Source organism: Rousettus aegyptiacus, unplaced genomic scaffold (assembly GCF_014176215.1).
Source record: "Rousettus aegyptiacus isolate mRouAeg1 unplaced genomic scaffold, mRouAeg1.p scaffold_m13_p_18, whole genome shotgun sequence".
NCBI classification, from domain to species: Eukaryota; Metazoa; Chordata; class Mammalia; order Chiroptera; family Pteropodidae; genus Rousettus; species Rousettus aegyptiacus.
The window spans coordinates 12,051,992-12,076,857 of record NW_023416293.1 but is presented as its reverse complement, the minus strand read 5'-3'; the positions used below and the strand labels follow the sequence as shown (position 1 = coordinate 12,076,857).

The 24,866-nt window shown below is 56.4% G+C and overlaps 1 protein-coding gene across 1 annotated transcript; it reads right to left on the bottom strand.

The window, feature by feature from the left end:
• Window positions 1–17,255: 17,255 nt before the first annotated feature.
• On the bottom strand, window positions 17,256–22,894 carry HLX (H2.0 like homeobox). Its single transcript, XM_016165097.2, has 4 exons — window positions 21,764–22,894; window positions 20,877–21,056; window positions 19,966–20,150; window positions 17,256–18,058 (listed from the first exon to the last, which is right to left on the bottom strand). The coding sequence occupies exons 1-4, from the start codon at window positions 22,344–22,346 to the stop codon at window positions 17,606–17,608; spliced, it is 1,401 nt and encodes a 466-aa protein (XP_016020583.2). The 5' UTR covers window positions 22,347–22,894; the 3' UTR covers window positions 17,256–17,605.
• Between the last annotated feature and the right edge of the window lie 1,972 nt (window positions 22,895–24,866).

The following is a 24,866-nucleotide window of genomic DNA, read 5'->3' as shown; positions in this document are numbered from 1 at the left end:
GGCGCAGCACCTGGAACTTTGATCAAGAATTCCTTTCAGGGGAGAAGGTGCAGCAGCAGCAGCAGAGAGCACCCCAAGCCCCCAAGGCAGAAACCCCAGCGCGGTCAGTGGCATTGCCCTAGAATCATCTCGAATGCAGGGCTTTTCCCGTGTCCCTACCCACTTCCCCCCTCATATCAGCATCATGGAGAAAAGGATTCTATCTCCCCAAGTCTGGACGGTGCGTGATGCCACCTCCCAGAAGGGAGAAGCTATTCTGCCACTTTGCAGTGCCCAGAAGGTCACAGGCAGCGACAGAGGCAGGAGGGACCAGCAGCAGAGCTGGGCTCAGAACAGTGGCTCCTCCTGGCAGCAGAGTTCAAAACCAACCTTGTTTCTTCATAAAATCACCAATATTTTCCTCTCCGTAGGGCCCGCCCTTCCCATCGGCTACGTGAGCCTAGGTGGTCCCTCTCTGCCGGGAGACCTCCCAAACTGTCAGATCACTCATCCCTTGCGAGAGCCAGTGATATCATTGTGCAATTCTGCTGTTTTTTGTTCCAAACGGCCATGTGTGGTATGGCAGAGAGGATTTGGCAGGGGCTGGCCCGTACCCACATCCTTTACGATCCCCAACCCCCCAGCTCCAGATGTTGCCTTCAAACATGGGCCATGGCCTTGGCTGGGCCCTGCCCCAGAGACTGAGTAGATATAATTACTCCCGCCCTGTGACCACGGGTGTAGCCACGCCTAACTCTCTCCTACCGATTTGCCCTGAGTAACTACTCCCTCCACCCCATGTCAGAGTAAGTGGGAGGGGTATTTCATTTAGACATTTGACACCTTCCTTTGAAGGCAGAGCATGCGACCGCCTCTGATCAACATCTAAAGGCGGCCTGAGGTGGCCCCTCCACGGAGCCCCGCCCTCGGTAAATCCAGCTGGCCCTCACTGCAGGGACTGCCACCGCCACCTCATTTAGCAGCGGTTGCATCTGCTTCGGTGTGAGACATTCCACGTGTCCATGGTTCTGTTGTGTCAGGGGCTGGGGCCGCTCCCCCAAGAGTTCCCGGCCCCCACGAAAGGCCCCGTCCGAGCCTGTCGTCTTCCCCCGGGTGGTGGGAGCAGCTGTTGTTTCCTCGTCTGCAGCCCGGTGGTCACGACAAGGCCTGAAGGGCCCCGCCACCGAATTTTCATGCTTGGAGCTAAATCCATGTGTGCATGATCTTTCCTTGAAACTGTAGGAGGGAACTGTGTCCCTCAGCCTTCTCCTTGCAGAGTGCCGAGCTCATCCCTGCCCCCTTCCAACTTCAAAAGGCCAACTGTCTCATTAACCTAATTGCCCGACTTTAAGGAACTTACTTAAATTACCAACTAAAGGATGGCCATTTCTGTCTAAACAAGACATTGTAAAGTATTCTCACCAAAAAGAACTCGCTTTCCACCATGGCAGACGAATGTCTCCGTTCGTGGGTTATTGTAATAATTATCGTCGGTATGAATCTAAGCAAATTTGTATAGATTACCAGCTGTGAAACCTTTTCTCAGTGATGGCATTTGGAAAAGTTCAACCGAGCTACACTACAAAGACAATTAAATGTCCATACTACAGAACACTTGTCCTTTTGAAAAAAAGAAAGAAAGAAAACTCAGGAAAAAGAATACTGAAACTATCAGTAGCTCCTGTTGGCTACGTGAAACCTAATAAAATGACTAATGATAAATTTCTCTTCAACAAGGGCCCCCCAGCTGTGCTGCTTCTACTGGCTTTAGTCACTGTGAACGGGGCAGGGAGAGTGAATTATTGGTTAGACTCATTTTATTGGTTTGGGCTTGGGGTGGGGGGCAGTGGATTATATGGGAGATTCTTTTCATGTTTTATTTTTTCTCCTCAAGAAACAGCTGGTTTTGTCTTTAGTTTCAAATGTCCATTTAAAAAAAAATCAGAGCAATCATTAGAAGGCAGGAATTTGTACAAGGGAGCTCCCCAAAACACCTGATCCCAATCCTGGGGGGTTCGCCAGGAAGGGCGGCTTGAGCCTCCACTAGGAGAGGTGTGGAGGAGGGGAGGAGGGGCAGGATTGATGGCCATGGGCATGACTGGCGGGTGGGCCCCCAGTGGGGAAGGAAAGAGGGTACCATCCCTTAGGAAGCGGCCAGACTGTGGGCTGGTGCTGGTGCAGATGCTCAGCTGTGGCCCCACGGGCTCACTCGCCCCACGCAGGCTGGCCCCCCGGCCTTGCGGATCCAAACTCGGTCTTAAATTTCTATGTGGAGATGGCAGCTCCGGTCTTCAAGGTATCGCATTCCACTGCACATCCCCAGAGTGGCGTGGGGCTCCTGAAGACGAGATATGCAGCTTAACTCCCTGGGACTGGCACCTTCCAGTGGAAAGAAGGGGCCGGGGCTGACTTCAGAGCATGGTGTCCTCAGGCCCAGGGGCTGATTCCTGCTCGGTCCCTCTCGTGTCAACCGAACAGCCCTTTTCCACCTTAAACTGCAGCGCTGGGGATCACAAAAAGAGATCCAAAATCTAGACTGAAACTCAGCCTCAAATGTCTCAGACTAACTCCCCTTACCTGGAAGGGCCCAGGCCAAGGGCTCCACAAAAAACACTACAGCCTGTGTCTGCGGCTGAGCACAATGCCCTCCCCTGAGAGACGCAACTCAGAGACATGGCCTGCAGTGATGCCCACGGCTCGGCAGTGGTCCGGGGTTTCCGCGCACCCGCGTGCTGGTTAGCTCCCAGATTTAACCCCTGCTCCGTCCTGCCCTGTACCCAGGAGCCTGGCATCTGTGGGTCTCATCTCCTCCCCTGTCTGGTGGCGTGCAGGGGCAGAGGGGTGGAAAGAAGAGGTCAGAGTCGTTCTTTCCCCTGCTCCCTCCACATGGGTCTGGAGACGCCATTCTGCCCTCTGGCCACAGCCACAGCTGGGTGCCTTCTCTTCCCCAGCTGCGGGCTCCAGCAATGCCATTTCTCAGGTGGGAAACTGAAGAACGGCCCCCAAAGACAACCAGTTTCTGATTTCCGGAGCCTGCGCGTGTTACCTTATATGGCAATAGGGACTTTGCAGATGTGACTGAGTCAAGGATCTCGAGATGCAAGATTGGCCTGGATGATCTGAGCGGGCACTAAATGCAGCCACAAGTACGTTTCTAAGAGGACGGCAGAGGGAAACATGGCACAGAGGAAAAGGCTATGTGACCAGAAAAGCAGAGACTGGAGTGACATGGACACAAGCCAAGAAATACCAGCAGCAACCGGAAGCTGGTGGAGCCAAGGAATGGGTTTTCCCTTGGGAGCCTCCAGAAGGAACCAGCCCTGCCAAGACCTGACTCGTTTTGGGCCCCTGGCCTCCAGAACCGTAAGAGAATAAATTTCTGCTGTTTAAGTCACAACGTTCTTAGTCATTTGTGACAATAATCCTAAGAAACTAATAAAGCTCCCAGCCTCTGAGATCTGGGTGTGATTGGTTTCCCAACTGTGGCTGTGTGTCTTCTGCTTTCTGCCAGAATCCTATCTGCTACATTCCACTTCATTCTAAAAGAATTTAAGATGGTATATCCAAAAATATATATATGGTACAATAAGATTTAGTTCAATGAGAAAATTCAGGAGAAAAAGAAAATAAGGATAAAAAATGAAAAGCCTAGACAAATATCCAAAAATTTATGCCATGCGGCACTGACCACTTTTTGGAAACTGGCCTCCTAAGCTCCCCAGCAGCCGATGCAAACGGAAAAAGCATACCGATGCTAGTTTATTCTTTCTTAAACTGCACCGATGTTCGGAATCACCTGAATATTTGGTTAAACATCCAAATAGCCAGTCGTCACTTCATCCAACACCTATCTAAACAGAATCATGTACAGAAGCAGTGAGAATCTGGGTTTTAACAAACATCCGAGATGCAGTCAACGAGTTAGCGTCTGCAAGGTAAGAACGCAACGTGGGAAGTGTTGACGAGGAGAACAATGTTAAAGGGGTGTGTGTGTGTGCGTGCGTGTGTGTGTGTGTGCATGTGTGTGTGTGTGTGTGTGTGTGTGGAGAGATGTCTCCAAGTGTATAGCGGCCCTTCCAGCCATGGTCAAGCACTGTCCTCTCTGCCGCCACACCCACAGCTACAGGACCAAGGAAGCGACCTCGGCATGAAAAATAAGATTCCAACTTAGCCGTGCCCTGAATGAAGACACGAGCTGCAGGAGATTCCGGTGTCGCCTCCTTACTTTCCACTCTCTGGTCGCTTTCCGAACAACCCTCACACACAGCCAGGGTCCTTCCAGGGCCCTCGGGGATGAAGACACAATGTGGGCGTGTGCCATGGGGTGTCCTGTTCCCCAACAGCTAGGGCTGTGCGCATGAAGCCAATCCCATCAGGCCTTTTTTAGGGTGGGGGGCGGGGCTAGGTTACAGGCAGGCTCTGACTCTCAATGGTATAGTATGTCTAGATGGGAGGGGAACCTTGCTATACCAGGAGAGAGGCCAGACTGAGCATGAAGCACGAGGTGAGAAACCCACAGAAAACAGAGCCAGCGCCCTGATCAAACCACTTGTGAAACTCGGCCACCACACTTTCTCAATTCTGCGAAGCAATAAATTTCCTTTTTTTGAGGGGTGTGTTATCTTAATGTTGACATTACTTTTACTTGTATTGCGAAGCATCCTAGACAGTAGACCTGTTATGTTTACCTAATTTTTTCAATTAAAAATTCACATTAAATTTTAAATTTTTTTTAAATAAAAAGATTACAGAAAACCTCGGAGAGAGATAACTCTACCAAAAGGAAGCAGGAATTTCTTTTTAGTGACTGCTATTATTTTAGGAAACGCTTTTTTCTCTCTTCCTGTCCACTATACCGAAGGGATTGCTAAATATTCTGATTTCTGTTTTCCTCGTGATCACAGTCACCACGCCTTTAGATGCAACCAGAGACTGACCTTGAGCTTCTTTCTCTTTATCTGCTATTATAACGTAAACTTTTCAGGTACTTCCTGGAAAACATCATTTCAAAACTTCAATGATTAAACCCGCCAGCCATCATGAACTCCCTAAGCCAGGATGAGCAGTGATTGGGGGTTATCACATGGTCGTCAGCCGCAGGATGTATCCCAGCCAGGAGGCAGCCAATAGGATCCAAGGGATGAAAGATGGAGAACTCCATAGAAATGGCATGTGCATGGGACCCAGTTACAATTTCAGAATTCTGCCTGTCCTTTCCCATCCAGTTAGCTATTTCGAATGACTGCCTAGTTGATTTCTAAACCAGAATGGTTGATAGCTAGTCAAAAGTATCGGCAAAAATTCCAAAGCCTGGAGGCAAATTCACTTTCATATAAAAAACATGTTACTGGGAGAATGGGGTGAAGAGTTAAAGAAGTACTAATTAGTAGTTGATTGTTGGGTACAGGGATGGGGAGCATGGCAGAGGGGGTACAGTCAGCATTAACATGTTGGCTAGGTGGAGGGCCAGGGGAGAGAGGGAGCAATTGGGGGATCGTTTTATGAACATTATAGATGTCTAACCAATGGACTGTATACTGGAAACCGATTTAGATAAATACATTTTTTTTTCAAATGTTACTAATGGGAAGCTGTTGTTTAATGGATACAGAATTTCAGTTTTGCATGGTGAAAAGTTCTGGAGATTGGGTGTTTTAGCACTACTGCACTGGACACTTAAAATGGTGAAGGTGATAAATTTCACATTAAGTGTATTTTATCACCATTGTAACAGTATATAAGTATTCATATATATACATATGTGAAAGGGGAGGGGGATTTCATTTTCACCCAGCAAGGTTCGTACTTTACATATGTAATAACAATAATAATATCTAACACACATATAGCGTAGTAGTTTCCAATGGGCTGGGTACCAGTTCGTAACTGCTTGTCGCTTATTTTCTAATTTAAAATGCTCACAACTACCCTATAAGGCAGATACTATTATTATTACTATCATTATGCCTCTGATTTACTAATAAAGAAACTGAACCATGGAGAAGTTTTGAAACTACCGCAAAGTCACCTGGGCTGAGCCGAGATACAAACCCATTCAGTTTCACCCCAAAGGTTATACTCCCCATAATGATTTATCATTGAGGACTATTATCTCATTCTACAGAAGCAAGAATTGATGCTCAGAGTTAAGAAAATGGTCCAGGATCATGAAGACAGCAAGTGCAGGGTCTGAGAGAACCGTGAGGATGAGAAGAGTCTGTATCCGCACTGTTTCACGGGACAACCGCTGGCCACGGGGGGCTACGGAACAACGGACGTGTGCCTGGCTATGTTCTATTTCATTTTAATGAATTTAAATGTAAATAAGCATGCAGCACAGGTGTAGCTAGAAACCCAAAACATGTTTTTGAAATGCATTTTATTGTGATAAAATACAAAACCAAAATATTTTTTAAAACACTAGAATCCACACGCGCTCCATAGGCCGTCAGAGCCATGATGTCGCCATGCCTAACGTGGCCTCTGGGACACTGCATTGCACACTTGTGGAAAAGTTGATAACCTTTCATTGTGAAAATCGGGTCTCAGAGACCCTTAAAAGCCCCAGGACCACACTTTTTGAATCTTAAAGGACTGACAATAAGGAACAACCCTTCGCCCACCCGGCTCTGGGACTTCTTCCTTCCATTTGGGAGGACTTCGTCCTACCCTGCCACTGCCCCTCCCCCCCCCCAGTTTGGTTTCTATTGCTTGCTCCCAGACCCACAGACTTAGCAGGCTGGGATGGGGGAGATCCGGGGACTCTGTCCTGGACCACCCAGGCCACCTAAGGAAAGGAGACGGGACACCGTGGCCCAGCTTGCTGAGGGAGAATTTTCCTTCAGAGGTTCCAAGGCTCCGAGGCAGCAAAGTGAAATTCAAGATGCTGGAAAAGATGGAGGGGCCTCCGGTCCCTAGGGTCGCCGCTTCTCCCCCACCCCAGCGGACAGGAAAGAGGAGGCCGCTGGAGGCAGAGCAGAGAGGGCTTCGGGTGGCCTTCTGGGGCAACTCAATCAAAGAAATTATTTTCCCACAGACGAAGCCAAGAATAGCTTAATGACTTTCTCCTGATTGAGGAATAAATCTATTAATTTATGGCCCAGCCCCAACCCCGTTGTGTCAACCCCACCCTCTCCCTCCCCTTAAAAAATGTGAGAAATGCTTCGAAATGCCGCTTATTTTCGTGGCTTCCATCTTCTATGTCTTGCGGTTCATTTTTCACTCGCTTCTTTCGTACTGCTCCCCGCTCCTTTTCTTACCGCTCCCCTCTTCCATTTTCAGGTAAATCACAGCCTCTCTCAGAGCCATGTCCAGACCCCAGGACGCGCACCCCATTAGAGAGGCCAAAGCTTCGGAGACGCGATGTAAAGTCACCAACAAGGAGAATCGGATGTCTTTTCTTGGAGAGACACTGGCGAGCGCCGCCCTCCTGCCTACACGGCCTTGCGCATCCGCACACGGACCCGGACATGCGTTTTAACCAAGCCGGGGGATCCGGAGACAGAGCAGTAAATCAAGAGAAAGCAGAGGCGGAGAGGCCAGTGTCAGAGACTCCCCATTTCTCCTGCCCAGCGCAATTAACACTCTCCGGGGGTAGCTGCTAAGTGGCTGGGATTTATGGATGTGGCCACCCGCTGCCTGACCCCCACGGGGCCGCAGCTCTCAGCGGCCCCTCCCAAGAAGGACTAAGTGGGTAAACCCACCTGGCTTTGCGCGCGGGAATTCGGCCTCTCACCTGCACGACTCTACCTCCTGGAGAGAAGCTGTTTCATTCGAAAGCGAGATAATTTACATTGTACCTGGAGACACAGACTAACTTATTCCCACCTCCACTAACTGTGTGTGCTCCGGCCAGTTCATTAAGCTTTCTTTGCCACAGTTTACTCCTCTGCAAAAAGGAGACGATGAAAGTCATCGCCTAACTGGAATTTGGCAAAAAACAAAAGATTTAAAATATGTGAAGTTTTTAGAACTGCGCCTGGAACGTAGATATTCAGACACAGGACACCTTAGGACGCGCACACTGAAAAGTAGGGCGAGGATTATTAGCGAAGGTGCCTTAGAGCTGAGCCGGGCGTCCCCTGGTCCAGCTCACCAGTCCTGGGGACGGGGGTGAAGGGACCCGCCTCACTCTGGCTGCCAGGCTTAATGCGCAGCTCTCGTGAGCCGCTGTGGCCCGGCCTGAGAAAGACACAGTGGACACGCTTCGGGTCAATCAGGCGGGAATTCGGCAGGAGCACTCGGCCCTCTAGTCTTGACCTTCACTGGGTCACCTGCCCCGGCCTCCTCCCGGACGCAAAGCCCAAGGAATTCTCTTTCGCCCTGCTTTTTGATGGGCCTTTTTACCTGCCACGGCCGATGCGACCAAGGGAATGAAGTCTGGGCCCCAAGTTCCGAGGACCGAATCCAGGCCTCGAAGCGACGCCGGGAAGAAATGGCCCAGGGGGACACCGGAGACCCGGGACCTGTCCGCACTCGGGGCCGTGCAGCCTTATGCGGGGCCTGGGATGCCCCTCCACGCCCCCGGCGCCCGCGACTCCAAACCGCGGGTACAGACGCGCGGGTCCCCCAGGCTCGTCCCCTGCGCGCCCCGACTTTCGTTTTCAGCCGCGCCTGCCGGGCATTTTCCGGCCTGTGCGCAGCACAAAGCGGGGACCCGTGGGCCACCCGTGGCCGCGGCGCCTGCGGCCCCAGCTCGCGGCTTCGGGCGCGGGGGGCCCCCATCGTTCTGGCGCGCCGGGCTCTGGAGCCAGAAAGTGTACACAGACCATAAATTCCCCGCGTCCGCCCACCCACCCCGCGCGGCGCTCAGAGGCCAAGCAAGGTCCGCCGCCGTCCCCCAGCGCCCCGCTCCCCTCGGGCTGGCGATGCGACCCGCGGCCAAGCGCCGCTGGTACCGGCAGTGACTCCCTGCCCCGCGCGTCGCAGTCCTGCCACCAGGGCAGCAACGGCTCCCGGCCCCTGCGCGGGAGGCTAAGGTGCGGGCCAGGCGCACAGCGCGGGAGAGGCCGGGCCTGGAGGGGAGGCCGGGGGAGAATGGCAGGGGAGCGGCTGTGGCCTCCAACTCCTGGATCTCTCCATCTCGGCGAGGAGGGAGCCAGTGAGTGCGCGGGGCGCCCACTCGCTTAGAGATGTTCGTGTTGCGCACCGCCCGCCCCCCACTCCACGCCGCGGTCACCCCGCGGCCCGCGCCACGCGCACTCGGAACACGCTCTCCCCGGAGGCGCCGCAGGACGGGCCCTAACAGATGTCTGTGCGGTTGTGTCTACACTCACAAAAAAGCGGGTGTTTGAAATAATGATTCGACCAAGTCTCAAACCAAGCGAGCAAAGCTTTGCTTTGAAATTAGTCTCTGAAGAGGGGATCCCAGGAGCCCGCCAGGTCAGGAACCCGAGCGAGAAACGCGGGTTTTGAGTCGCGGGCGGGGCCACGCCCTCGGCAGGCGGGTACCTGGGCACAGTGACTCAGCCTCCCTTCGCAAAGCGGGCATCTGGGAGCGAGGAGCAGCGGGCCCCTTCCCGCCCCGTGTGGCTGTGAAGGTTAGATGAGACACGAGACTTTCAGTTCTTGCTTAAAAAGTGGGAAACGATTTCCTGTATTTTCGCTTGCACGAAGCCACCTTGGGCGATTTCAAACCGCAATCAAGACGCGTCCCCCCGCGTCCCCGGCCAGAAGAAATTCGTGGTGTGACTACGGGAGCGACGGTGACAGCTTAATAGCAACTCCCGGGACTGGGTGCCTCCCGTTCGCCAGGGTCTGTGACTGCTCCGTATCAGACACTCTCCCCTAACCTATGCGGACGGGACACGGGACGGCACGCCTGCAGGGTTCTGGGCACATGGTGGAGCTGGGGAGGACTCAGAAGGTTGCATGCGTCCCCCTGACCGCCATTCCTCTGCCGTGGGAAAACCAAAAGGGAGGAGGAAAGAGGAGGGAGAGACAGTTCCCATCGCTGAAGTTTGGGGTTGGCAGCACGCACCTCAAGGCGCCTTCCGATGGCTCCAGCCCCCGCCGCTGGTGGCCCCCAAACCAGACCCTGCCCAGCCCGTGGTAGGGGCTCTCCGGGTGTGTGCGTGTGTCGATGGATGATGCTTAACTTAGCCTGTGGTGACCTGAGGATTAGGGGCGCATCACCCTCGTTCCTGAGCACCGCCCCAGAGGAGTAAGGTGGCTTTGCTGGTCTTTCTTTTTCTTTTCCTTTTTTTTTTTTTAAATTATGCTGGCCTTCAGTTTTTAATAATAAAAATAAATCCCGGCCATTCGTTGCACTTGGGTTCAGAGTGGAGGCTGGCGTCCGCCACCTCGAGCAGACTGGCTACCAGGATGCTCCTCTCAAATCACACACCCGGTGCCCCAGGACCTCCGTGGTGGTCATCCCAGAACCAAGGCAGCCCTGGCCCAGATCCTCTTAAAACCCTGAGTGACAAACAGCAAATGGGAAGAGGTAGGGATGCCTCTAAGCAAGGACAAGCAAGAGAGAAGATGGAGGGAAGGAGATGGGAAATTTTCAATTACAGCCGGCATTTAATCTTAAAATTATGTGTCACAGACCAAGTCTTCAGGTTGGTTCCTTTTCTTTCTAGTGTTGCACCCCCTTGTTCAACCACAGAACTGTGCCCTCCACCCAGGAGGTCGGCACTGGCAGCTGGAGGGATCTGGAGGGATCTGGCTCTGCAGATGGCTGTGGAGGACCCAAGCCAGGCTTTTAGGGGCCATCTCCCGGGGCTGCCCATTGGCGCCGAAGGGGACCACCGTGGATGAAGTCGAGGCCTGAGGGCAGGTGTTGACCTTGGACAGGTGCTCATTTGACGGGTTGGGGATTCTAGAAGACAGAGGACCCAGAATTCTCCATCAGATCCAAAAGAGTGATGAACCAATCCAGGGATGCAGGACACAGCGAGATGCTTCAGCCTGCGCGCATCACGAGACAAAGAACCCTGTTCACCCCTCAGTTCATTCGCCCATTCGTTTGCTCCGCTCTCGAGCGCCCACCACGTGCTGGGAACTGCCCTGCGTGCCCACATCGCCCCATTTCAGCAACGAAAATAAACGGCTCTGACCAATCAAAGCGAGGCTGGAATCTGTCGGCCTGGAAAGCGATCAAGGCGAGTTGGGGATTCTCTCCCTGCTCGGCACCACCGCCCTACCCTGTGCGCAGAGACGCACCCCGGGGCGGAGCTGAGACCCAAAGATGCCCGGAAAGCTTCTGGCTTCAGTCCTGGTTCTTATGCCGACCGCTTGGCTGCTTGACCATGGACGAGTCACTTGACCTATAGATGAGGCCGTTGCTGCCTGGCTGCCCGCGACAGAAGCCCAGCGAGGTTCCCTCCACCAGGGTTAAGCGGCTTGTGAACTCTCTCTTGCCACTCTGTGATGGCCTTAGATCCGGACCCCTGAGTCTCCTCGGGCTGGTTATTTGGGGCTTCCAAGTCCGCGGGTAGCTCAGTGCCGTGTTGCTCAGCTTCCCCCTTTGTTTACAGCGCTCACCAGGCGATCTTATTATTCCTGTGGATTCGCTGAGACTATAAATAACCACAAGGGCCACAACCATGGCGGTTCGGTTCGTTTATTGGTAAACACTTGCTGAGGCACCTTCCTTGTTCTGAGCACAGTGCTAGGTGCTAGAATTTCTCCAGTCACGCAGCAGAGCCCAGACCTGCCCTCACGAAGCCGAGGGCGCCTTTCCCCAGCAAAGGGACAGTTGCTGTCCTGTTTCCCTTTCGAAGGTCCTCCCTCTGCGCCATTAGTTAAGAACTTAATAAAACGCCTGAAGTGCCATTTGTCCCAACAGGACTTCAATGGGGGGGGGGACACATTTCCTTCCTTGGACCCCAGACACTTGCTGAAACATCCCTCAAACACGAAGTGTCAGAAACTTCCAGGTTCTTTCCCTTCCAGCTCCCGAGGAAAAGTCCCAGCCATACCTGCAAGCATCGTACACAGGGAGCCAGGACCAGCGCCAGGAAAACCAAGAGCAAGAAGTGCCATGGACGCAGTGGACGAGCGTGGCCACCCCCGGCATCACCTGGCAGCCCATTCAAACGCTCTGGGCTGTTCCTTCAACGGCTTCCCTGGGCACACTGAATGGCATTCATGAGCCTGCATCACGAGGATTTCAGGATTTAATTTCCCGGAGAATAAAGATTGTCTTGCATTATTTTTCTTCTTTCTTCTTTCTTTTTCTTTTTCTTTTTTTTCCAACGGCATACATACTAACGAGAACCTCAACGAATAGCGCAATAAACAAAAGGATGGATGAAGGAATACAGTGACATCCGAGCCTGTGGCACTGATGGCATGTCACCCACTGTTCTCATTGCACGTTTGTTGATGCAGTTAATCCTCATGGTAATTTATGAGTTAAGAAACTTCTGTTATTTTCTATCATACAGGTGAGGAGACTAAGCCACAGGGTTAAATTTCCCAAGGTCTCAAGGTTAGTAATTGGTGAGTGAATGAATGAATGAATGAATGAATGAATGCTTCTTGGGCTAGTCTGGGTTCCCATATGCTCCCCAGAGACAGTCGTTGGGGTCACTGAAGCCACCCGCTCTGGGATGTGGCCCAGTGTTGAAATGCCCTCTGCCATCTCCCCGGTCTCCCGTTCCCTGTCTGGGCAGATGAGAGAGAAGAACCCGCAGGCACCATCAGGCCTCAAACCCTGTGTTCTGCTCAGAATCCCAAATATCGGGGACAACTGAAAGAAGCCGGAAAGCGCCAAGGATGATGCGATGTCCCGTGAGCAGGGTGCAGCCGGGACCCTAAACACTATTAGCATAGCTAAACCTGCTCCAGAGGCAGCACCGCCTGGAGGGTGGGCGACAACCTAGGAGAGACCCGGGCCTGGGGCGCTTGCGGGGACCCTCCTCAGGGACCACGGAGGGCACAAGCGAGCGGGCCCACTGGAGCCTCTTATGCTCTTTTGAAAAAGCCCCTGAACTTGGATAATCTGATTCCAACTTCAGGAGGTCAGCAGGGGTGTCAGGGAGGGACACCCTCTCCTTTCACACTGTGGGAGGAACCGACCCCACCCGGCTCCTGGCTCTCACTCCCCAGGGGACCTCAGGCAAGTGTCAGGGCTCCTAACCTCTGTTGCCTCAACTCCGAAATGGAGTCCGGAGAAATCACCCCCGCCTGGACATCTAGCCTTGGTTCCTAAAGTGACAGAGGGCAGGGCAGCTAAGGGACCCACGGGCCAGTGATGGGGAGGAAGGGGCGGGGGAAGGGCGATGCCTTGCTTCTTTGCTTTGTCAGACCCAGGTGGGGGCGGGGACAATTCCTTAGAAAGTGCACCCGCCTGCTCCAGGCTTTCATATCCTGACTGAGAGAGCCAAGGGCCGCTCATGTGACTTTGGGACCCAAGCCACTCTCATCACAACCTCGAAGGGGACGCTGTGAGCATGAGCGGTAGATCCGGGTGGATCTCCTCCACCGGCCCCAAGACCTGCAGTTGAAGGCCCCACCAAACAAGAGCTGCATCTTCACGAAAACCATGGCGGCAGAGCATGCAACCCCCTTCCCCAGGGGCTAAAGAAGGGGGAATGAGAAGACCCTGTGTGTCTCTGCCATCTTTAAATTAGTCTTCACGTGGTGTGGGGAGGGCCGAGTTCTGAGTCCCTCTGTCCCGCCCGGGGAGGAAGCTCCTTCAAGAAGGGTCAGGGCGCGGAAGGATTCAGGGAGAAGGTATCTGCGTCTCTTCCTCATTTCTGGCTGGCTCCAGAGCCGCCCCAGGCCCATCCTGCAGAGGGTCTGTCTGAGGTCGAGTGTGCTCGAGGGGAGGTGGGGTCATATCCAGGAGCAGGTTAAAGCTTCAGTCTGAACGCTCCAGAAAATCCCCTCTCCCGCACTGCAGGTCATGTTTCTTTTGAAGCCCTTGAGACCCCAAAGCTTCCGGAGGCTGAGGCTGCTGTTGAGCACCCGGGTGGGGAAACCTGGGGTCACCTCCCAGTGACGATAGCCTCCTGCATCTAGAACCAGAGAGACTGGCGGGCCAGGGACTCATTGCTCACCAGCTGCGAACTGCGCAGAACCCCTGCCAACACCCCAAGTCTGACCCTCGTTAGAGGGAGCAGCATCAGGATCCCGGAGCCACTGGTCCCCTCTGAGGGGAGCCGGGGGAGCAGAGGGATTTGTGACGACAGGAGTCTGAGTGCCTGCCCGCGCCTCCCAACCATACACACCAGGACTTGCGGGGTTGGAGCGGGGAGGCCGGGAGCGCAGTCCTTGGCTGGTTGCGGGCCACAGCCTCCCGAGCAGGGCCGGGCAGCCTTGGCCTCGGTGGGGACGGGGCAGCGACCGCAACTCGCTGCTGACAACTCTAGGCAGCTGGGTCCTCGCGGGCTGTCGGCCGAGGCGGGACACCCGGAGAACGCGGCGCCAGCTCCAGGGGCTTGGTGCGCGAAGCTTGGAGAGGGGAACGTGCGGAGACGAGCGCCCCGCCACGCACACGCGCGGGCCGAGGCGCTGCGGGGTCCTCACTGGGCTCTGCGCGTGCAGCGCGCGGAGCTGTGCCCGCGTGGTGTTCTCCGCAAGCAGCCGCGGTCTCCAGCGGACGGCCCCTCGCGTGTCCGACTCTGCGCTCCGTGCGCCTGAGTGTGTGTTCGACGTGTGACGTGTGCGCGCGCGCCTGTGCCCCCGGTGGCGCCGGGGTGTGAGACTCGCCGCCCCTCCCTCCGCAGCGCGACGCGCGCTGGCGGCCGGCCCGCCCATTGCGCCCGGGTACCCTTGCTCGCAGGGCCGCGCTCGGAACCCCAAAGCTGTAACTGCTTTTAGGAAAGGGGGAGCGAGGCCCGCGGGGCGCGGGGAAGGGGCGCGCGCCCGCCCCCTCCGAGCCGCGGCCCCTCTCCGCGCCGGGGACCTCTCGGTCCTGAACGTCTAGCTCCCCGCGCCGCGCCTGCTAGCATCGAACGGCGCCGGGAAGAGTCGAGGCGACCTGCCCCGAAACGCCGCTTCGCTCCCCGCGCCCCTGCCCGCCTGGAGTGGCCTGCGGTCCCGCGGCCGCTCTTCTTCCGAATGGCCTCTAAACGTCTCCCCGGCTTGCGCACTCGGTGGCGATGAGAATGCGCAAGAACTCCGGGGCCCCGGGCGGTTCCAACGGGAAAGTGTCAGGAGCGAAAGGCGAGCGGTGGCGGAGGGGCGAGCGCGGCCCGTGGCCCGCGACCCCTGCCCGCGGGGGCCCGCTTCCCGGCTCACTTCTCTCCCATCCTCCCGGCTCCACCGCGGCCCCTTGGCCGGGGTGAACCTGGCCGAGATGAAGGCCTAATTGTACCTGAAATCACTCATTACTGTTCCTGGCGATGATTTCCGTCACTTTTGCAAAGCCAGGCCCAGGCGGAGAAAGGCGACGGGGGTTCGGGGCTGGGGGCGCCTCCGGGCCTCGCGAAGAGCGGCTGCGAGCGCAAAGCCCCGACCTCTCCCCGGCTCCCCTCCCCAGCCCGGCCCCTCAACTAGGCACACGCGCCGCCGCGTTCTCCTTAACGCCAGGGCGGGATTCAAGTGCCTCCCAATTCGATGTTCTTGGGAAGTCCTGGTTCCAGAACTTTAATATTTGGGGGAGGGGCGGAGGAGACGGGTCTCAGTAATAAGAGCAAATCTGGGGTCCAGAGAAAATCCTGCGGTTGGCGGTTGGCGTAGCGGAGCCTGTGGAAGGCACGCAGAAACCACCCCGGCTCGGGGCTGGGACCCACGCAGGTGGGGAGGCTGCCCACCCCTCTTGCCGCACACTTAGGGAGAGCAGCTGGCTCACGTTCCCTTTTAACTGGAGGTCCCTCTGGGGCCTCCACCTCTCCTGCAGAGACCACCCTGGTGTTCCCTCTCCCCTCCCCCCACCCCCGCACATTCCTCTAGGGATTCGGCTTGATTTGGGAGACTGGGAAGTGGTTGACAGGGGTGGGAAATGGTCAGCCTTGCATCCCTGGGCTGTGCTCTGGGATCTGCCCACCTGTCTGATGCCTACCCCCCTACCACCACTACAGAAGAATAAATCTGGGGCCTCTATTTTGCCCCTTGGCTGGTAAATCTAGGATAGTTTTTGAATGCGTTCATGCAAATAGGTCAGAGTGGAGAAGAAGCTAAGCCAGGCCCGGGAGCCTTCTCGCTCCGGCCAGGGGCCTGGGGTTTGTCCTAGGCTCACTGAGCGTGGCCTAGGAACCCCTCTCCAGGCCATGTCCTCCTGAGGACCGACCGTAGGACCAGCTGCCTTGCTTCGGTGATTGGTCCCTCAGAAGCCTTGAGCCCTCCCCCCAGCTCAGTGCCTAATAGGCCCAGGTGGTCAGGTTTGTCAGCAATGCCTATTTGTAAAATCTCCCCCAAAGATCTTTTTACAAACTCCAAAGACTAGTTGTGAGGGAAGGAGAGCTGGGAAGACAGGTCTTGGAGAAAGGTTTGAATCTTCAACCTTTCGGGAAAATGTTGACAGGCCTGTCCCAGTTGCTGCATGGAGGTTTGCTGGTTTCCAGCTGCAGCGCGTTAGGGACACTGCCCCTCGAATCACCGCAGCTTTGGGGGGAAGAGAGCTCGACCTCGTCCCGCCGTGGCCCAGTTTCGCAGGAAGACTGTGAGCGTGTGCGTTGGGGTGGGGGTGGGGGGTGCAGTTTCACGGACCCATCGCTGGCCACCTGTGAGCCAGGAGATCCCGGTTCTGGTTTGGGGCCTCACCTTGGCGTGACCTTGAACGCGTCACCTCCTGCTGTGCAACTAGCTTGGCATCGTTAAAGCCATCTCAGGCCAGGCCTCCCAGCCCTCACCACTGTGGTCTGCCTGTCCTTCTCCCCAGGACACTACGGACCATATCCAGGTGGGGACCAGTCGCACTGGAAGAGCCTCACGGCTCCAGGCCCAGCACTGAGCGGCCGCCTTGTGAGCTGGGCTGTAACCATGGTCCTCTCCTCCCTGACTCTGCACCCTCTGGATCCCCCGAAAGGCCAGCATGCACACTTATCCCAAGCTCATCGTGTACCAAGTCACGTCTGGGCAGCCATCTGCCCCGTGGGCCTAACCGATTCCACGGCCAGCTCTGCCCAGGCCACACTCAGCGAGGCCCGGCTTGCCTTCCCTGGCATGTTGGCCTGGACTATGAGTTACTGACACCTCTGAAATGGTGGAACAAACCGCTGAGCCCCAACGCTGATCTCTGCAGCAAGGTGGCTCTGAGCTTACAGCAACCCGCTCCCCCCCCCCCCAAAAAAAATAAAGCTCTGGTGACATGCAGCACCGCGGGGCTCAGGCGGGGCTGAGACCCTTGACATCCCTACCCAAGAGCCCCAGGCAGCCAGGCGGCCTTTACAAACCGTAGTAAACATTTTATTTACAAGTCTGTGGCGTTCTAAGTGCAGTCTGGGAGACCCCTAGAGCAGAAGGAGCTGCAGAGTCGCTGGAGTCACGGTGTGAGCTGCTTGTATCCGGGAGAAGCTTCGGTCCGCGGCCGCTGCGGCTCCCCTGGGCTGTGCGCAGCGCGGGCTGCACCTGGCGGCCGGCGAGGGGCGAGATGCCGCGGTAGGGAAGGAGGCTCCGCTGCTGCGTCCGGCTCTGTCCTCAGCGCCACCACAGAGTAGGCACGAGATCCGGCCACGCTGGAAGGCTGGGCGTCCGCAGCCCGGGCCCGGAAGCCCCTCCGCCCACCTCCAGTCTATAGGCCCCCGAGCGGCGGCTGCGCGGGCTCCGGGCTCTTCGGCGCGCTGTCGAGGGCGGGCTGGGGCTCGGGGAGCGCCTCGGGGGCGCTGCCGCCCCCGCCACCGAGGCTGCCGGCGCCCCCCGCGGTGGCGGTGCTGCTACCGAGGCTGCCGAAGCTAAACCCGCCACCACCGCCGCCGGCGGCCGAAGCCTTGATGACCGTGGTCTGATTCAGAGACCCCTCAGTCCGCTCCGTGTCGCTGGGGGCCATGTCCAGGGACTCGGAGTCGCTGCTGTCGCTCTCGGCCTCGCCCTCCGAGCGGCTGAGGCTCCGCTCCTCCTGCTCGCCGTCCGCGGCCCGCACTCCGCCTGCCGGCTTCTCGCCCGCCTCCTTGTCTTTGTCCTTCTGGGCCTGCGCCTCCTTGGAGTGCCGCCACTTCATCCGCCGGTTCTGGAACCAGACCTTCACCTGCGCCACACGGGGAGACAAGAAGGGACACCTAGATGAGACACAATCCGACCGGTCTGCGGCCAGGAGCCGCCGGACAGGCCGGAAAACACCACGGATCGTCCCAGCGGGTCACCTCTGCCACCGGCCTGGCCCTGTGCTGCGAGCAGGGGCTGAGGGGCTTCCCAGGGAAACAAGGAGGTGGCCAGGGGTCCTCGCCGGAAACCACTAGGCCTGTTTCTCAAAACGTGGTCCTCCAGACCTCACCTGAAATAACTTGGATGCGTGTTGGAACGGTAGATTCTTGCACTTTGCCTGCAAACATCAACTTTAAATCCATGCTTCTCTAACCTCGCTTGAGTCAGGACCCTCCCAAGAATCTGATTAAAATCGTGGACCCGTGGCCCAGAAAAACGCACATATACCCAAGATCTTCTTGCACACAATGTCAAGGGTTTGGTGAACCAAGGTTAAGAATTCCTGCTAAGCTGGCCCCTCGTGGGCCGCCACTGTCCAAGGCAAGTCCCTAGGAGAGTAATTCCTTTTAAGGAGGAACTATGGGAAGCATAGAGGGGCCCAGAGGGGCCGGGGTTCAAACAGTTAATCCCAGTGGGATCGGGGCAGCTCTGGACGGGCAGTGGAAGAGCATTTCCTTGGCATGTGTGTATACAGAGGCTGATAAGGGCCCGGCCCCGGCCCCTGCTCGGGATAAGCGAACCCAAGCACAGGCTCAGAAAATGCTGGAATTAAACCTGTGCAAAGTGGAGGGAGGGGGTAGGGATGGGGCGGAGAATCTATATTAATATATACCGTCCCCTGGGGACTCAATGTGTTCACACAAGTTCCAGCTTCCCTTTTAAAAATAACATCCACAGCTGGTGGAAAACGGTGGGGCTCTTCCAGCGGGTGCTGGGAGGGGAGTTGTGCAATGGGGGACAGAAAGACGCAGCGACAGAAGTGGGGACACCTAAAGGCGCTACGGAGGAGGAGGGGGGCCTGCCTTCCGCTCCTGCCCTGCCCGGGGCGTGCGGCCCTCTGGGAGCAAGGGCCGCGGCGGCGGGGAGCGGCAGAACTGCGACTCTTGTCGCTCCAAAGCAAAAAATAAAAAATAAAAAATAAAAATAAAATAAAAATAAAAATAAAATAAACACCACCACCACCGAAAATAAATAAATAAACAAGCCTCCGGTTCTCGAATTTGAGAAAAGGAAAAAATTGATTTCAGAAATTGAATTCAGGTACATTAGATTTGCTTTTCTTTTTCTTTTCTTTTTTTTTTTTTTTTGAAAAATATCCAATATGCCAAAACCCCGGAAGCCACTGACATGCTCTTAAGACATCTAAGTAAATCTTTTTTTTTCTTTTCTCTCTCTCTCTCACTGTCCCCACTGGAGATTGTTCTTCGGAGTTTATGCCGTTAGACAATCGGGCTGTGGCCGCTCCAAGCGGACTCCTTGCCCTGCAGGGGCTAAGTAATTCCGTTTGAAATGATGTTTTCACTTCCTCACGACTGGGGATTTCACAATCCAGCAGCAGCGGGACCAGGAGGGGGGAGGGAGGACGGGGTGGGTGGGGGGAACAATCTCTTGACTTTGGATTTTTATCTCTTCTGAAATAAACTGCCTCCTACAGCGAACTGCACTAGAGTCGAGTACATAATGATTATCTCCCTGGCCTATTTGCTTTCTCGCGGTTCAGTCGCCTGTTAGCCAAAATAAACAGGCTGTGCTTGTTGACACATCTTTGGGGATGGGCCTTCCCTTCCTCTGTCTCCTCCTCTCTCCTGCCTCAAGTTGCGAAGTCCACCCTCTGGAATTCCAGACCTTGTGTTTCCATCAAAACAGGAGAGTCGGTCCAGGCAGAGGGGACCTGGGCCTGGGGCGCCTGGGGCGCCTGGGGCTGTTGGTTTGGAGCTTGGGCTGGCTTACCTGTGCATCCGTGAGGCCCAGCATCGCGGCCAGCTGCTTTCGGTCTGGCTTGGTCACATACTTCTGAATCTCGAACCTTTTTTCTAGGCCTTTCCTCTGCAGGTTAGAGAAGACCGCCCGAGACCAGGAGCGCTTCCTCTTGTAGGTCTGTGGCATGGTGTCCTTGGTGAGCACAGCATAGGGACCTGACAGCAGGGAGCAAGGGAGACACAGAGGGCTGAGTCGGGGCCCAGCCAGCAGCAGCAGGGCTGGGGGCTCATCGTGCTGCTTAAACCTGGTTTGCATCAACAGCCCCCCCTACCTGTGTTAGAAAGCCCTCCTCCGGAGAGTAACTGAACATCTTTTAAGAAGGTCGTGGGAAGGCCTAAAGTGCGTGTATGCTGAGTGAAGAAGCCCAGCGGCTGGTCCGTTAGTTCCAAAGGAAAAACGGAAACCAAATGCTTGGCCTTCAGGCATGTGAATAGCCAGCGAAAATGTCCCTCCAGCCTGAAGGATCTACAGGCAACAGCCCCCCATTCTCAATCGTGTGTGCGTGCACACTCTTCTGTGCCCACACGCACAGATGCCACCTCCTGGGGCAAAAGGGCTTGAGGTCATTTCAAAACGTCTGTAAGATAACACGCAGCATCTCTTGCTGCTGCATTTTCAAACTCCCTTCTCTGGCGAAGAGACTGGGGGAAGCCCCCGCCCCGACCCCATCTCGCCCGCCCAGGCACACTCTCTTGGTTCCGCAGGGCCCCCACTCCTTCCCTCAGGAGTCGGCTGAAGGGTGAGCCAGCTCACGTAGGAATCTTTCGGTTTCTCTCTCCCTACGCGATGGCCTCCACACACCCTCGGAGCGGGCTACACCGCGGCTGCCCTGTGAGGCGTCAGTCCTGAGTTTTCTGTCGGTGGATCTGCCCTTTCCATACCTGGAAACGTGTCTTGAAACTGATGCTGAACTGAATTTCTTGGGTTGGAGCTTAAGGGACTGAGGATAGCAGAAGCCTCGTTAATGGGATCTAGAGACGCGAAGAACTGGCCGGCGGAGGGCTGCAGGCCCGGGAGGTGCAGCCCCGCCGGCCGCGCACCGGTCAGCAGGGACGTCAGATCTGGGGACCAGAGAAAAGAAGAGTTGGTTACACCTCGAGGAAACCCTTACGCTGCCTGCTGATTTGTTCCTCCCCTCCCCCTCCAGCCTCCACCCCAAAAAACCCCTCTCTCCAGGCTGCGGCCAAGTGGCGAGACAGGAACTGTCCCGAGAGTGTCCCATGTCCACGCTGTTATAGCAAGGAAGGGCTTTACATGAATCGGCCCAAACGGGGTCACTTTCAGATGCCTTCCAAGAAGGCCACAGACGTGAGCCCTCCCGAAGGAGCCCCCCTAGTCCCTCCTCTTGGGGGCTGAGAGTCAATTTTGTTCCGCTACATTCCTTGGGTGGAATTTCACTAGAAATCAGATTAACGGAAGGGAAAACGTTCCCCAAAAGGACTCTCTCTGTCAAATAATATAGTTTTCTCTCTAGATATGTGATTGAAGACAAGACAAGGGGTAGTCATGTTAGCAAATGTTTACGCCAACCATTTTTATGAATGTTGATTCTGTGAGGTGTGTTTTTAAAGCATTCCCAGAGAGGTTTTTTACATAGAGCAGGTGAGTTTTAAACCTAGTGTTTCACGGTCTTCTCACAATTCATTTTCTTCTCCTTCCTCCTACCGACGTGTTCTGAATGGTAAAACCACTCAAAGGCACCCCGAGCCGGCCCAGGGACCAGTCAAGGCCCTGGTCAGAGGCCTGCGGCCTCTCGCCCAAGACCTACCTCTCAGAGTGTTGCCTTCCTTGACTTTTGGGTCAAATTCTGCAGACAAAATGCGATCGATTCCGAATTTGAGGTCCTTACTGGAGGGGGCCGGGGCCGAGCCGCTATGGTGGGGGTTCGCGACCACCCGCGCCCCGGAGGCCGGGGGCGGCAAGGCGCCGGGCCGGGGTGGAGGCTGCTGCGGCGGCGGCGGCTGCTGCTGCTGCTGCTGCGGGTGATGGTGGTGGTAGGCGGCTGAGAGCGGAGACAGCCGCTGCGGGAAGCCAGCCGGGACTTCGGAGGGCGCCACCACCGGGGTGGGGCGAAGCGGGGATCTGGTGGCAGCTTGGAAAGAGGCGTGCGGGTGAGCCGAGCCCAAGTGCGCGGTGAGGGCGGCGGCCGAGGCCCCCGCCAGGCCCTCCGGGGCCGCCCCCGGCTCCCCAGCGCCGGCGTGCAGGATGTCCGCGATGCAGAAGGACGGTTTCTTGACCGCCGCGGGGTCCAGGGGAAAGGAGCAGCCGCCCGGGCCGGCCGAAGAGCAGTAAGCGGCGGACCAGAGGCTGAAGTTGGAGGCGTAGAAGGGGGCCAGCCCGGCGGCGAACATCCTGGCGGGGTGCGCCCGGCGACCGCCGCGGCCTGGCCGGCCGGGTGGGTGGGGGGCGGGCGCGCGGGGAGCGGCGCGCTGAGGCCGGCAGAAGAAGCCGAGGGCGACCCGCTTTCGCTTCTCCGTCCGTACCGAAGGGAGGCCAGGGAGCCCGGGCGCCGCCGACGGCGGGGGCGGGGGCCGGATTCCGGCCGGGCACGGTCGGCCTGGCCGCGCGTCGCAGGCGGTGCGGGGCCGCGCTGCCCGCGGGCCGGGCGCGAGCGCGGGGCGCTGGGGCGGCGAGGCGGGCGCGGGCCGCGGCTCTGCACGCACCCGGGAAGCGGGGGACCGGGGCCGGGCGCCGAAAGAAAAACCCAAACGGCGAAGCCCTGAGAGCTAAATTTAAAACAACAACAATAATAATCCGTTACTTAAAAAAAAAAAAAAAAAGTAATAAGAGAAAAAAAAAAAAAAACTCCTCTCTAAAAACTCCCAAAGTTTTGGCAGGAGCTTTCGAGCCAGACTCCGGGTAGGACCTCGATCTGCGCGCTCATTGGCCGTCGTCCTGGCCAATGGGAGCGGGCGGTGGAGGGGCTTTGGGAAGGGGCGGGGCCCCGCCCCTCGGTCCCGCCCCGCCTCCTGGCGGCGGCCGCGGGAGCCGAGCGGGGTCCCGCGCGCTCTGCTCGGCGGAGCGGAGTCCCGCGCGCGCGGCAGGTCCGGGGGGCGCCGACCCTCCAGCGACTTCTGCTGCGCCGAACCGGCCCCAGACGTGCAGAGTCGGTCCCAGCGCTCCTGGGGGCGCTCGCGTGGGGGAAACCGAGGCTCCCGCACAAGGATCGCGGGTGCAAAGCTCGCCTCCCGGAACGCGCTGGCCGCCCCCCAGTTTCCCTTTTCTTTGCTTCACTCGGGCCTTTTTTTTTTTTTTTTTCAAGATTAGGCCTTTATCCCGAGAATCGGCGTCCAATACAAGGCTCCATCTCCTGCGGGCCCCCGCCCCACGCCGCCAGCCGTAGCTCCCGCGCGGGGACCCCGGGGCCCTGTGTCCTCGCCCTAGTCAGCACCGCGTCCGCCTCGCTGCCTCCGAGATCCTCTGGGACGAGAGCAGGGGCGGTCGCAAATTAGCTTTATTCCGAACTGTCGCGCAGTGACGACAGGAACGAGTAACTTTTCAAACAAAATAAGATGAATGTCCCCGAACGTGTGCCTCGGACGCAGCCAAACTTTCCCCCGAGCCTCAGAGACAACAAACGGGCCGCCGACCGAAACCCGGGAGAGTGGCACGCGCGTCCCCTCCCCCGCTGCACCTTGTAGGAAGTGTCACCCGCCCGCCTCCGCCGGATCACGTGGGCTCCGTTGTTTTGCAAGTGCCCACAAGAGCAGATTTCCTTGGGGTTAAATACTACTTTTAACTCAGTGACTGCTTCCCCAGGAACCCCTTGGGCCTGGTCGCCGGAGAGGCTGCAGGGGCGACCGGCGTCTTCCATTCGCACTTTCGGGTCTTCAGAGGGTAGCGTGGGGGCGCTGGGGGGTTTCTGCAACATCAACATCTCCATTTTAAGAATTCGTTCTCTTAAATTACAGTCAGAATGGATTTCCCCATCCCTCTCCCAAACAAACCACAGGCCACCCGGATAAGCTCTTCCTGCGCGTTTTCAGGAAGAAAATAAAATAATAATAATGAAACCACGAAATTTTTTGTTTTCGATTGTCCTAATAGGCATCTCTTAACAGAGCTGCTGTGCTTCCGTGGCATTTTTAAATTTCACTTCAGCATTAAGATTTCTTACCTAATAACCCCCAGAAGGCAACTGAGCCCGCCACGCCTATCTCGAGTTCAGGATTTGGGCTAATGAATTTCTAGCGGTTTCTATGTAGCCCCTTGTTGCAAGATGCTGTCATTTTAAGCTCTTGACTTTCTCCTAGAAAGTCAAGCACTATCAATCATTTCGGATCAGCCAGCACTGGGTCTCTAAGTCTCTCTCTCTCTCTCTCTCTCTCTCTCTCTCTCTCTCTCTCTCTCTCTCTCTCTCTCTCTCTCTCTCTCTCTCTCTCTTCTCTCTCCCTCCCTCCCTCTCCTTTCTTCTTTATTTACTAAAGGGTTTTTCTTGCCCTGCCGCTTACAGCCAAGGCAGAAATGGAATGGCGGGATAAGATGGGCTGAGGGTATCCGCACCGAGGCCGAGAGCCACAGCAAGACCAGTCCTGTTTCTGGCCAGAGGCAAAGGAGTGACAAGCAAAAGGCCACTCGAGGCGTTGGACTCTCCTTCGACGTCTCCAGTGAAGGCGTCGCAAGTCAAGGCTGGGGGTTCTGGCAAGACTCCGGTGGGAGGGCGCGGCCCCTGTCGCTTCCCAGCCCTCGGGGAGGGTCGCTAGCACGAGTGTGTGTCGCGGCTGCCATAAACCCTCTCTCCTCTGTGGTCTGGCGTCACTTGCAATTAGGTTGCAATTCCGTTTCGACTGCCAGCATTCCGGCCGCCGCCCAAGCCCGAACTCACGGTTCTAAAGAGGCGCATTTGGGCCCCGCCCCCGGCCGCCAACCCC